The following is an 11,795-nucleotide window of genomic DNA, read 5'->3' on the forward strand; positions in this document are numbered from 1 at the left end:
GACCCAGCATCAACATTTGCGGGTATGCGACAACATGTGCCTCCCAATGTCCAAAGACCAATAGCTCAAAACGGAAATAATTCTGTCTGGCCCCGGGGCGTCCAAATTCTGCGCGGAACAATCACATTGACGGGGTCCAATGTTGTCGGAGCGATTTCAGCCCACGCAGACTTCACCGGACTCTTCAGCGAATAAAAAGAGCACAAGAGCAGTAGCGCTTTGTTGATGTGGAGCATGAGCAAAGGCAGGGCAGACCTCTTCCACATGCAGACCTTGACTGGTTTTCGGTCTCAGGTTTTGGTCACAATATTTTCATTGCATGCCTGAGAAGTGAGGCACTAATATTCCATCAGACACCTTTCTGCACTTTGAGGCCGGACCAAGCCTGATGCATGCACTGAGCACGTCCAGCCTCTGAGGGAGGCGAGGGATTATCGTTGGAGGAGAGACCCGGTGGTTGGCGGCTGGAGAGGGAACGGTTGCATCCAAAGTTATCCGCCTCACGATAATTTCTACGGGAAACCAAGACTTAGTCTGCGTGCGTCGGGTTAGAGTGTATCCTCCCTCGCCTTTGATTCGTGGCTTAGCACCGGGAATAGGGACGACACCACTTCAACAGCTTGAGGCATATAACTACTGAATCCTCGGCGCAGGAACACAGTGCTCCGTCTGATATTGATAGGTTACTGCTCGATAACTGCCTGTCTCGTCAACGCGCTGAATTCCGAGCGCTCGATAACTATTCAAGTTGGGAAGCTAGATTTGCTTCCTGGCCCGGCTAGTTGTAATCGTAAGGAGCCGGGGACGGCTTCCGATGGGAGGAGCATGAATCCGTACAACCGCAGGGGAAGCGCTTAGGATGGGTCCATATCGATCGGCCTGTCTAAAATGGCTCAAGATAGTCCTTTATCCAGCCTGTGAAGAATAATATGAATGTGATTCGAGGTGGTTCTTTCTGGGATCAAGGAAAGGTTTCTGCGCATTTCCATAGAGTCGAAGAGAAAGGCTAGGCCCGAATGGGATGGCTCAAGGGGCGTTTCCCAAACCAGGCCTGGCAGCGGGTGCCTTCTCTGATAGGTCTAGCGGTGGTGTTAGCGGGCTGTGCAGCCCCGAAGGCCGCCCGTCTCTCGGTGAGGTGCGGGCTGCCGCTCGTCACATCCAGTCGTAAACGTCACGGTATGACCTCAGGCCCCGCTGTCCCATTCTTGCCTGGAACAATGGTCCACGAGCCATGACATTACTGCTTCAGGTTCCCCTCCTTGATTTCCTGATATGGTCTTCTGGGTATTGGCTCGGTCCAAATCTACTTAAGGAACCGGTTCATCCTCTTTTTTGCCTGGTATTCACCGAAACTCAATTTCTTTGTCAATCGCCTCAATTACCTCGCCTCAATTACCTACTTCTCCTTGCGCCACCAAACCTCCCTCCGTTTCTTACCTTCCTCGAGACCTTCTTCTCTTAATCTCGACACAACAAGGCACTTCACAATTAGACTCTAGCCTCATTACATTCTCAACATGCCTAAGGTAAGAACCCTTGTACGTGGCGACAATCTGATTCGGGCAATGTGGAGTTCACTAACACTCATTGTCTAGATCACTGAGATTTTCTTTGACTGCGACAACACTCTCGTCCTCTCGGAAGAGTTGGCCTTCGAGGCGTGCGCCGACCTTGCCAACGAGATTCTCGAGAAGCAGGACATCACTGTCCGCTATACCGGTGACCAACTCATCCAAGATTTCGTCGGCCAGAACTTCCGTGGAATGATGGTGTCTCTTCAGGCGAAGTTCAAGTTTGAACTCTCCAAGGAAGAGCTTGAGGGATATGTCAAGAAGGAAGAGGACAAGGTCATCGCCAAGCTGCTCGAAAAGGCGCAGCCTTGCGTCGGCGCCAGCGAGCAGCTTGAAAAACTCTTTGAGGAGAAGAAGTACGATCTCGCTGTTGTCTCCTCCTCTGCCCTCCGCCGCGTCCGCGCTTCCATCCAGAAGGTTGGACAGGACAAGTACTTTGACTATGACATGGTCTTCAGCGCTGCAACCTCCCTTCCCAAGCCCACTTCCAAGCCTGATCCCGCCATCTACCTTCATGCGCTAGAAGCCTGCGGCAAGAAGGCTGAAGAGACCGTCACCGTCGAGGACAGTGTTTCCGGCGCCCTCAGTGCGATTCGTGCCAACATTGCAGTTATCGGCTACGTGGGAAGCTACCATGGCGAGGAGAAGCAGGCTGAAATGGCGCAGCGTCTCACCGACCTTGGCGCTCGGGTTATCATGAAGCACTGGAACGAATTCCCCAAGTGCCTCAAGGAAATTGAAGGCAGGGCTATCTCCCCCGCTCTTTGATTCGATTTCTGTTCTTGAATCCCCCCCCCTCCTTCACACATACGATGTCATGACAGCGGGCGTATTTCATTTCCTTGAAACTTTCGGTTGTCTCCTTACGTCTCTTAATTTGAACCTTAACACTCATCTTACGCCGACCCGAGGTGTTCCCTTGCTTGGGTTCACCGGGTCACCGATACGGCGCGACCAAACGCCACCCAAGCGCATCACCTGCATCCCTCTTTGCTTCATTACTCCCTTCGTCAGACGTGGGATACATGGGTTAGTATTCACTTTCTAGCATAGACAGGTTTCGATGATATCAAGATACCCAGAAAGGGCGTCTCTAGCCTGCATACAGAGAATAGAAATATTTCTCATCAGTTATGCCATTCTCCGGCCTTGAGCTCCTCAACTAGTAATCGGGTAGACTGGCCATGACTGAAGCCACCAACTCTAAGACTGGGGCCTGCGAACACCCACTCTCAAGTCCGTCGCAACGCTAAATACGCTTAATCGGGGCGTATAACGTCCCGACTCCACATTCAACACACATCTTTCCTGTCGTCACAAGACTTTCCGCAAACCCAGTCTGTTAGTAGCGAGAATGCCACGTACCAACCATCCGAATGGTTCTCCCTTCACCAAATCATGCAAGAGAGAGATCTTGAATGTATCGCACGGGCAAAAACTCCGCGAAGGAATCCTATTTCCGGCCTGCGGTGACTGTTTCCCCGCTCACTGGGTAAGAGCTGGAGGTTCTTTTCGTTCTCGTAATAGAGAAAGGCGAAAGTACTTTATTGGAACGAATTGATTTCGTCTTACTTGCATCGCATGAGGTGAGAATCCGCCTTTCTGTTTGGAACAGGATAGGATAGGTAGGTAGCCAGGCCTATTTTATTTTCTTTTGAGCCGGACCGGATGGATATGGATCAATGGACCAGGGCTGGGCCGGGGTAGGACCCCCGGGCCCTGGAGATACCACCCCCACGCCCGCTTGATTCCCCGCTTCCTCCTTCCCATTCTCGTACGGAGTGCTTCGTATGAGCGCTTCTTCTTCATTTTGGAATGGGCAGATCAGTGCCAAGGTGAGATTGGTATGTAGCGTGAGATGTCTCATTTTAGTAATGCAGTAATGCAGTGTGTTAGGACTGCGCATGCTTAGTGGCGTATCCGTATTTTTGTTTCTTGTTTACGCTGGATTATTAGCTGGTACAAGGTGGCACGCTGAGCGAGGTGGTTCCGGGTTCAATGATAGTTCAGGGGACTGGGCCGGGATGGAATTTATCTCCATAATATGTGCCTTGTGAGATGGTTGTGCAGATGTTGGGGAGGGGAAAGCAAGATCTATGGATCATGATGCGACTTCGCTGCTGAATTGAATGAGGGGCAGGTTCCAAGGGGACGTTGGGAGATGATGCGAGTCGACGCCCGGGCTCAGGACTTATGAGAGTTCGACGTATCCCATGCAGGAAACCGCGCAGATTCTTTCTCCTCGACCCCTCGTCGGGGATGCTCACCTGTCAATCGGTTGAAAGAGAGGGCGGGATAGCCCACTCACGCACTGGGGCGAATGATGGCCTTGCGGTGGGCTCATGTTGTTCTCAGAGCAGCGCCATCAACAGTCCAGATTCCGCCTTGCGACGGAATGCCCTTCAGGTTTCGGGAGTCCGCCGCGGCCAGCGAAATTCGGACGGAGGCGACTTTGTATCCCTAGCTTCGTCTGTGTTGTGAGCGTCAGCTTAGTCGGTCACTTTAAACCGAGCTTTTTTCCAGTAGCGCCGAGTGTGACTGTCCCTGTGGCACAACTTCAAGATGAAGGAGTTTCTTACGAGGCAGTGCTCGAAGACTGCATGCGGTGTGAACAGACCATCAAATTGCACCCTGATGCTTTGATCCGATTGTTACGCCCACCGACAACTCTTCATTGGCGAGGCACTTTCCAGCCGACTGAGCCTAAGGCTGCCAATGCGCCAAAGCATTCGTCCCATGTTGTGTCTCGCCGTCACGGCACAGTCTGGCGCAGGCCTGAGGGCAGATTCCGGTTGACGCGTTTGCCAGTATTGGCCCCAGGATGAAATCCCGTTTCTCGAATTTGATTGCTTGATGTCTTCCTCGTCAGGGTCCACCGCACCTGGGAAATATCATGGATGCCTCGGTAGACTTGAGATGTACCCTTCAAATGGATGACACAAAAGCCATCTGAACTCTTCGGGTTGGATGAGTGCTTCAGACATGTAGCATGTGCCCATGTGTAATGGTGACATTAAAGCCTGAGGCTTGAAGTTGAATTTGCCTCGGCAAGTTACCTCAAAATTCAACCACGGAGTGTGAGCCTATAAGGATGCTCGAAAAATGAAGCTTGAACCATGAACAAAGGAAGCTGCACCAAGAAGATAAGGGTCTGGATAGGCTGGAAAAAGAGTATAAGTTGCTAGAGGATGTTGAAGGACAATAGGGAGAAATTGTGGAGCCGAAGCTTGAAAAGGTGAGTGGGAATGCATCCCGGGCCTCGGGATTGGGCATCCTGCAAACATGAACGTTGAGAGACGCATTGGCAACAGCCGAAGACTTGAACAGTTCCTGGAGAAGCGATGGAATGTTTCATCAGAGAGAACCCGCGAGCACTCGAAATCCGTCACCAGGCTGGGGCAGCGATAAAGGACTCCCGGCCCCCAATAATCCACCTGCAAGCAACGACGACGCCAACATGGAAACCCCGCTCTCCTGGTGGCGTCATCCGGATGAGCCAATTCGCGGGGCCTGGACGGATAACCATGGCGATGAATCCCGCCCTTCGTTGCGAAAGGGTTCAAGTGTCGGGTGGACTAAAAGGTCATCGCTCAAGAAGAGCTCAGAAGGAATTTGATGGATGGGGCTGTTCCTGAGTGAAGGATTCAACCAGTTGAACTTGGATGGCCTATTTTCGGCGGCGGGCGGTCAAAGCCCAGCTTGAGGAGAGAGGCGGTGGGAATGAGCTATGGTTTTCGGGTTTCTTTGCTTGCCCCGGCTGCTTTTCAATTATCCTCTGGCGCTGCTCTCCTGAGGAACCTTTTACTCGAATCCGTGCGAGTTCTGCATCAATATTACAGGGTAGTGAGGATTGACACTCCGCCTAATAGTTCTGCTTCTTGCTCTTCCCCCACCTCCAAATATTAATTGCTCTGGCTGTTGGTTGGTATTGCGAGCTTAAGATGCCGGGTCCGAAGTATACTGGGTCAAAGTTTCTCTCAAAGGGTCCATTGGTGCGTTATATCAGCATGTTTACCACGGGCGTGCGTTAGCCCGGTTGCGCAGATTGCGTGGCTTTATCGAACGTCTGCTGATGGAAGCACGGTTTTAGGATCCGAGGGAAGCGAAGTGGGCAAAATTAGTAAAGACAAATTACCGGGATCCTAACGGTATTGAAAGAACCTGGGAGTCGGCGGAACGGCTGGTAAGCTCGCCTGCTGACACCCTTTCGATCTCTCCGCCCGAGTCAATGCCCTTGCCGGGGTAACAGTACCCAAGCACCGCTATTACCGTGGCCGCAGAACAGTGGCCAATCACTCTTGGTTGAACCAACAAGCAAACTTGGAATATGATCTCACATCGCCCGCCTGAATGTCTACTGACTCCACATTTTCCAAACAGACTCGACCCGCAGATTGCGAGGTAGACGGCGTGGGAATCGTGACCATTCTGAACAAGCCCACTGGCCCCGAGCTTCTCCTTCAAAAGCAGTATCGGCCGCCGATCGACAAAGTGGTCATTGAAGTACCAGCCGGTCTCATCGATCCCAACGAAACAGTCGAAGAGTGCGCGGTGCGTGAGCTGAGGGAGGAAACGGGCTACGTAGGTGTAGCTGAAGAGACAAGCACGGTCATGTATAACGGTGAGTAGCCCATATGTTTGCAGCCGCCTCCGATAAAACGACGCTGACTCGAGTACAGACCCAGGATTTTGTAACACAAACTTGAACATGGTCCACGTTAGTGTTGATATGACCCTGCCAGAAAATCAGGATCCCAAGCCCCAGCTCGAGGATAACGAGTTCATCGAGTGCTTCACCGTTCCGCTTGCTGCATTGCTTGACGAAATGAAGAACCTCGAAGCTGAAGGATATGCTATTGACGCTCGTATCGGTACAATAGCCGAGGGTATTGAACTGGCAAAGAAGTGGAAGCTTTGAAACAGAGTCGATCTGTGAGGTCATAGACCGATAGACAGCCCATTTGCTCACCTACATCCTTCTATCCTCATCTGTGACGGATCTCTGTGGGAGCCACAATCGTTTAGAGCTTCTTGTCCCTCTTGAGTCCCATGTATAGCGCCCACGCAGCAAGGGTCTTTCCATCTCGTGCACCTTCCTTCCACAAATCTTTCAGTGGCACCACTTTCAAGGTGATCTTCTCCCCGTGCTGTCGTAGACCAGTCAGCTTCCCTTGTAAAGCCTCGATATCCTTGCGCGGCATTCGCTTGTTGCACAGGAACAAAGGTATAAACTCGTCGCTACCCCCAGGCGAAGGGTATACTCCTCTCTGTAGCGTTTCACTGCCTGCGAGCTCCCCCGAGGAATGTAGAGTGAGTGATGTCATATCGATTAATTCGCTTTGGGGGATCGTCAATCCTGTTTCTTCCTGGATCTCCTCGGCAGCCTTCCCTGAAAATGTACCGCTGTCATCGAGCATGCCGGCTGGGATTTCGGAGAACGCAAGCGAGCCGGCGGGGATGCGGGGTTGTACCGTCAGGACCGCCATCTTTTCGTTTTCCGATGCAGAGGGCACATCATCTGGTTGAAGTAGGAGCTGTTTGGAAGGCAGACGTACCAGTGAGAATGGGATTCTGTTTGGGGGTGTGATAACCTTGGAAGGCTTGAATACGTACCAACATTCCAACGCTACCGCCCCGTAGAAAGACGCTTCCAGGAAGGTTCTCTCCACTGGCGTTGGAGACGTCGGCTTTTAATTTCACGAAGCCCAGTCGCCCGCCGCCAAAGAAATCAACTGCCTGAACATCAATTTTGCGGAGAACGTAAGGATCCTTGTGGAACTCATGCGATGGATGCTGCTGACGGCCCAAGGAGTGCTGCAGCGTCGCGAGCCAAACTCGAAAGGCAGGGAAGCGCAATAAATCCCCCTTCGATAGTTCCTGTGGGCAGCTGACGGGCAAGGATTCGAGTCCGTTGTTGGTGCTAGTGAAGGCGGACATTGAGAACCTTGTCGCCAACAGTGGAAGCTGTGGCCGGAAGGGGTTGGAGGTCAAGAGTTGCCGGAGCCTGAACCTCTGAATCATCAGCCGAGGGTCACAGACTCCGGGACAAACTGGGGATGGTGAAGGGGCGAATTTAAGAGAGGCGAGAGTCCGGCCAGGTTCGCATCACACCACCTCGCGTGATGAAGACTGCCTGTCTCAAGCAGACTGCGGACGGCTGAAACAGAGAGGCAGAGTGACGTTCAAGTCGAGAGCAGGGGCCACCAAAGCTGCTTCTCTGCTGGATCATCGTATGATCATTGCCACTTTGGGGGAGCTCTTGTTCCATCGGGATCAAGGCGGAAAGCTGTTGATGCTGAGCGACTGTGTTCCCTTTCGTGTCCAGAGCTGCTCATTATTATTCGCCTCGAGGTTTCTGGATCGTTCACTTCCTGACAGGTCACCTATTGCGGGGTCTGATCACCAGGCTCAAGTTAGTTCCCTTTGCTGACATCCGCCTGCGCTGGCTCGAGCGATTCTGGAGCATTTGCCATCCATTCATTGAATCCCCATTTGAACTCTGTGCTCCTTCCTTCGGCCGGAACCTCTTCGTTCCTTTTTTCCCTTCCCCCCTGCACTTCGCAACCCGCCAACGAATGGAGGTTGGTGGCCGCATGGGTCTCGGTGTACTAGGTTAATCGGTGGTGAATGCCTGCCACAGCTGATCAGTTTTTTTCTCCGGCTGAGTTTTCTCTGGCAATTTTCCTCTCTCTGACTCGCAGCCGCGACTGTCTTTTCCCTCCGACACTTCGGCATCGGTGGGCAGTGGCGACGCTTCCACGGTTGCGTGTTATTCCTGGGTTTCCCCTTCATCCTCGGCTTGTTCGCCTTGGTCACCAAGTACAGAAAACTTTTTGCGAAAAGGAAGTGAGGGACTGAGGTGTCGAACGTGTCCTGGTTTTGTCGCCTATCGAACGGAATCGGAGCCGCGTTTCCAGGTTGATGCACACACTGGACTTTGGTTTATATTTTTGTCCTCCCTCTGTCCTTAAAAAAGTTGTCTTTCTCCAGAAAACCATGGTCTCACCGCGCCTTGAGCTTGAGTAGCCAGTTTTAAGACAACTTCTTCCCTCTGGGTTCAATCAATTCGCCTTCATATACCTGGTGGTCGCGGCCTCGAAACTACTGACCCTACGCTACTCTTTCTGAATCACTACATCATCTCGGCTACTTGCTCCACCTTGCGATTCTTTTAGCCGTCTTATCAATGCTTCCTTAAAGGTAGCGCGCAAAGACCCAGGAAGGTATACCCAGATGCTCTTCTCCACTCTAAATGCCTCGCCGACATCTCCGCTGTGAGACATTTCGATCCTTACCTACACTCAGAGGCATGCCGTCGGTTCTTCACTGCCTGTATGTTGATCACTCTCTAAGATCTTCAAGAAATTCCTCTTCACAAATGCCTGCACAAGGCGCTGTGATTCGGCATTGGGATTCTTTGGGTATGCTCAGGTCTGTTCTACCTTCTAGCAGACCCTCCTTTCACGGTTGTGTTGCAACCTCTCATACAGCATATCGAATAGCTTGCTTGACCTGCCTTAACTATCTCTGATTCCTCTCTTCTGCAGATCCCGTCCTCACAGTCCATCACAAGCTTGCTGACTTAGTACGCTATCAACTGCTCATCTACATCCCCCATTCTCCATTCCTGAACCAAAACCCTTCCAGCTCGCGAGGCTATACAATCAGTTCTCGTACACTCGAAATCTAAGCGTCGATTTCCCACATCTGCTTTTTGCTCCAACCTTTCGAGACAACTTCTCGCTTCTACTTGCGCTCGGCTCATATTCCTGCTCCAGATACCACCTGGGTTCAGCAGTGGTATCTGGAAGCTTGCCAATATGAATTCCGACTTTCGGCAATCAGCCCTACATGAATCGGAATTCCACAATGATGCTGCCTCTACCTTACCCGACTCTAGCCCTTATATCAGCTTTACACAGCCATTCGATCCCGCCTCCCACTACGGATTCGTCTCTCCAGCTTCCAACGAGCAAGGTAAGAGCTCTACAGAATTCCCTGCACCAACGGCTAATGGGGCGACTGAGCAGGTTTCGCAATTGAGCAATACGAACAGGGCCCGGATTCTCACAGTATGATGCTAAATCTGGACGGCATGGTACCTGCATATTCTACCGTACCTTTCACCTCGAGCCAGAATCAGGGAAATGCACCTACTCTGTATGATAACCCTTCTTTTCCGTCCTTTGCCAACTTCGGTATGTTCGAGAACCCCCCGCCTCAATGGCCGGGCTTTACGCAGCAGACAACCAACCAACCAGTTTTTGGTGCTTCAGTACCGGTCCTTACCCAACCACTAGAGTCACAGCTTCTTCCTTTCGGCTACCAGCCGTTTCGCAGTCCGCTTCCTAGTCAATCTACGGCCTTCAGCGTAGGACAATCCCTCAATGCAACCCAGCGCCCTCCAACTCAGACTGCGGTGGTGTCGAATACCCAGACTGGGTTGAGTACGGGAACGCCCACTGCCGCGGGCGTAGGGGAAATTCCGGGACAAAGCCACAATACTGTTGTTACCTCTCTGCCCGCCCCCTCACCGGGGAGCAGGCATCAGAGACGGCACCACCGGGCGAACAGCCACCAACGCGCTCGCTCCAACACCCAATTTTCTCGTGCCCGTGCGAGGCCTCCAAGCATAGCGAGGGACACGCTTAATACCAATGCCATGAACCAACCGCAACTCTCTCCTCAAATTTCGGAAGATCAATCTCGCTCGGTATCCACACTTCCTCCGACGGTGACCGCTTCAAGTCGCTCAGAGAGTCAGCGTGCTCGGTTGAACGCTTACCTGCGCAGTATGCGCCCCTCCGATGTTCACGCTATGTATGAGGAGAGCCTAGCCCGTCGTTTTCAGGGTTCTCCGCCTTGGGTTGCTAAAAAGGGACTCGACGTTCCGCAGGAAGATCGCCCCGAGCCCAAGGAGACAGAAGAATTGACAGTAAACATGGAATGCAAGGTGTGTATGGCTCAACTTATCGACACTGTGCTGCTTCCTTGCGGCCATGCAATTCTCTGCCGATGGTGCGCGGACCAGCAGTTCCCGTTAACTAGAGGGTTTCTCAAGCCGAAGATGCCCTGCCCTATGTGCCGTGAGACTGTGAGACAACGCGTAAGTAGTAACTGTTTCCCCCGCCATTATTAGACTTTACACTTGCGACATAGGGCTGTATTGCTAACTCGGAATCCAGCATCGGATTTATTTTCCGTAAACTCTATCAACACCTTCCTCATCGGGAAAACTTCCAGACCTACAGGTATACTACTTGTCGACGGGTCTCGAGTACCGCGTTTCATGAACCATAATTTTCCTTTTTCCGAGCGTTTAACGGCTTATGATCGAATGTGGATTGCATAGACCGGCGTGGCGTTTTTGCTTTCTAGGCTCTTCAAGAGGATTCCCTCTCTTTCTACAATCTCTTCGAAGTGAACCTCTTCCTTTTCCGTTTCCCTCCTTATTACTGCTGGTTCTGTCTTCCCCCTTTGGGGTTGAGGCAGATTCGAGTATTCCCGTGTTGCTCTGGGTTGAATACTCGTCAAAAGATTGTGAATTGCCTATTTCTATAGGACGAAGAATATGTATCTATCTGCTCGGGAGTGCAATGTACTTAGTCAGGTGGTTTGCGAGCTTGACAACAAAGTGCTCGCTTTGCTCGAGCTACGTGTTTGCTCCGAGTAGTATGCGTCGGATCCGTGCTTCGTCCTTGGTTGCAGGATCAACACGAACTGCTGGGTCTTATCAAGAGAGAGTCACGGGTTGGGCAGACTGCCATAGTTCAGGTCCGACTCGGAGGTTGCCTCTTCCGTATTGGACCATACTATATGTATGTCAAACAATGAATAGCATTTTCATTTCATTTCATTTTTTTTTTTGTTTGCGTGGAGGTTTGAGGCCTATGCCGCCTGCTCCGAATGGGATATGTTGCATCGAGGCCGAGGACGGCCAGCACAGAATTATTCAGGATTTGTGAGCGAAGATTGTTGGAGTCCTCGATTCCTTGCACAGTCTTTGCATGATTCGTCTCCTGATGAGCCCTGGGGAGGCCAACATAAACTATGACTCATTTATCGCCTCCTCAGCCGGAGTGTTTGGTGGATGACTTGGCTGGCGACGTCACTCCATCGGACCCTGAAGATAGGCCAAATAAAGCGTTGCAGCAGCACAGGGTTACAGGCACATGCATTTGCAGAGGTTGAGCCAACGCAAACCCCAGATGGTGTGCCAGATGG

The 11,795-nt window shown here is 51.8% G+C and overlaps 5 protein-coding genes across 5 annotated transcripts; 4 read left to right on the forward strand and 1 right to left on the reverse strand.

Moving 5' to 3' along the window:
- Positions 1-1,517: 1,517 nt before the first annotated feature.
- BJX67DRAFT_380395 (HAD family hydrolase) lies at positions 1,518-2,339 on the forward strand (the record flags this gene model as incomplete). The annotated part of the gene is made up of 2 exons (XM_071032784.1): positions 1,518-1,526; positions 1,596-2,339. The coding sequence occupies 2 exons, from the start codon at positions 1,518-1,520 to the stop codon at positions 2,337-2,339; spliced, it is 753 nt and encodes a 250-aa protein (XP_070887177.1).
- A 3,173-nt stretch (positions 2,340-5,512) lies between these two features.
- Positions 5,513-6,489, forward strand: BJX67DRAFT_371583 (MutT/nudix family protein; the record flags this gene model as incomplete). The annotated part of the gene is made up of 4 exons (XM_071031106.1): positions 5,513-5,563; positions 5,662-5,754; positions 6,009-6,192; positions 6,251-6,489. 4 exons carry the CDS (start codon positions 5,513-5,515, stop codon positions 6,487-6,489), a joined length of 567 nt encoding a protein of 188 aa, XP_070887178.1.
- Positions 6,490-6,592: 103 nt separating this feature from the next.
- Positions 6,593-7,508, reverse strand: BJX67DRAFT_380397 (putative NUDIX family hydrolase; the record flags this gene model as incomplete). Its single annotated transcript, XM_071032785.1, has 2 exons — positions 6,593-7,105; positions 7,185-7,508. 2 exons carry the CDS (start codon positions 7,506-7,508, stop codon positions 6,593-6,595), a joined length of 837 nt encoding a protein of 278 aa, XP_070887179.1.
- Positions 7,509-9,391: 1,883 nt separating this feature from the next.
- BJX67DRAFT_380398 (C3HC4 finger protein) lies at positions 9,392-10,777 on the forward strand (the record flags this gene model as incomplete). The annotated part of the gene is made up of 3 exons (XM_071032786.1): positions 9,392-9,548; positions 9,602-10,677; positions 10,757-10,777. 3 exons carry the CDS (start codon positions 9,392-9,394, stop codon positions 10,775-10,777), a joined length of 1,254 nt encoding a protein of 417 aa, XP_070887180.1.
- Positions 10,385-11,677, forward strand: BJX67DRAFT_64145 (uncharacterized protein). The gene is made up of 2 exons (XM_071035282.1): positions 10,385-10,677; positions 10,757-11,677. Exon 2 carries the CDS (start codon positions 10,901-10,903, stop codon positions 11,534-11,536), a length of 636 nt encoding a protein of 211 aa, XP_070887181.1. The 5' UTR covers positions 10,385-10,677; positions 10,757-10,900; the 3' UTR covers positions 11,537-11,677.
- The last annotated feature ends 118 nt before the right edge of the window (positions 11,678-11,795 follow it).

The sequence above is a fragment of the Aspergillus lucknowensis genome (assembly GCF_044049455.1).
Source record: "Aspergillus lucknowensis strain CBS 449.75 chromosome Unknown BJX67scaffold_15, whole genome shotgun sequence".
Taxonomy (NCBI): Eukaryota; Fungi; Ascomycota; class Eurotiomycetes; order Eurotiales; family Aspergillaceae; genus Aspergillus; species Aspergillus lucknowensis.

Bases quoted from the DNA above. Each gene is read 5' to 3' on its own strand.
- BJX67DRAFT_64145 (XM_071035282.1), top strand. From the start codon at position 10,901: ATGATCGAATGTGGATTGCATAGACCGGCGTGGCGTTTTTGCTTTCTA.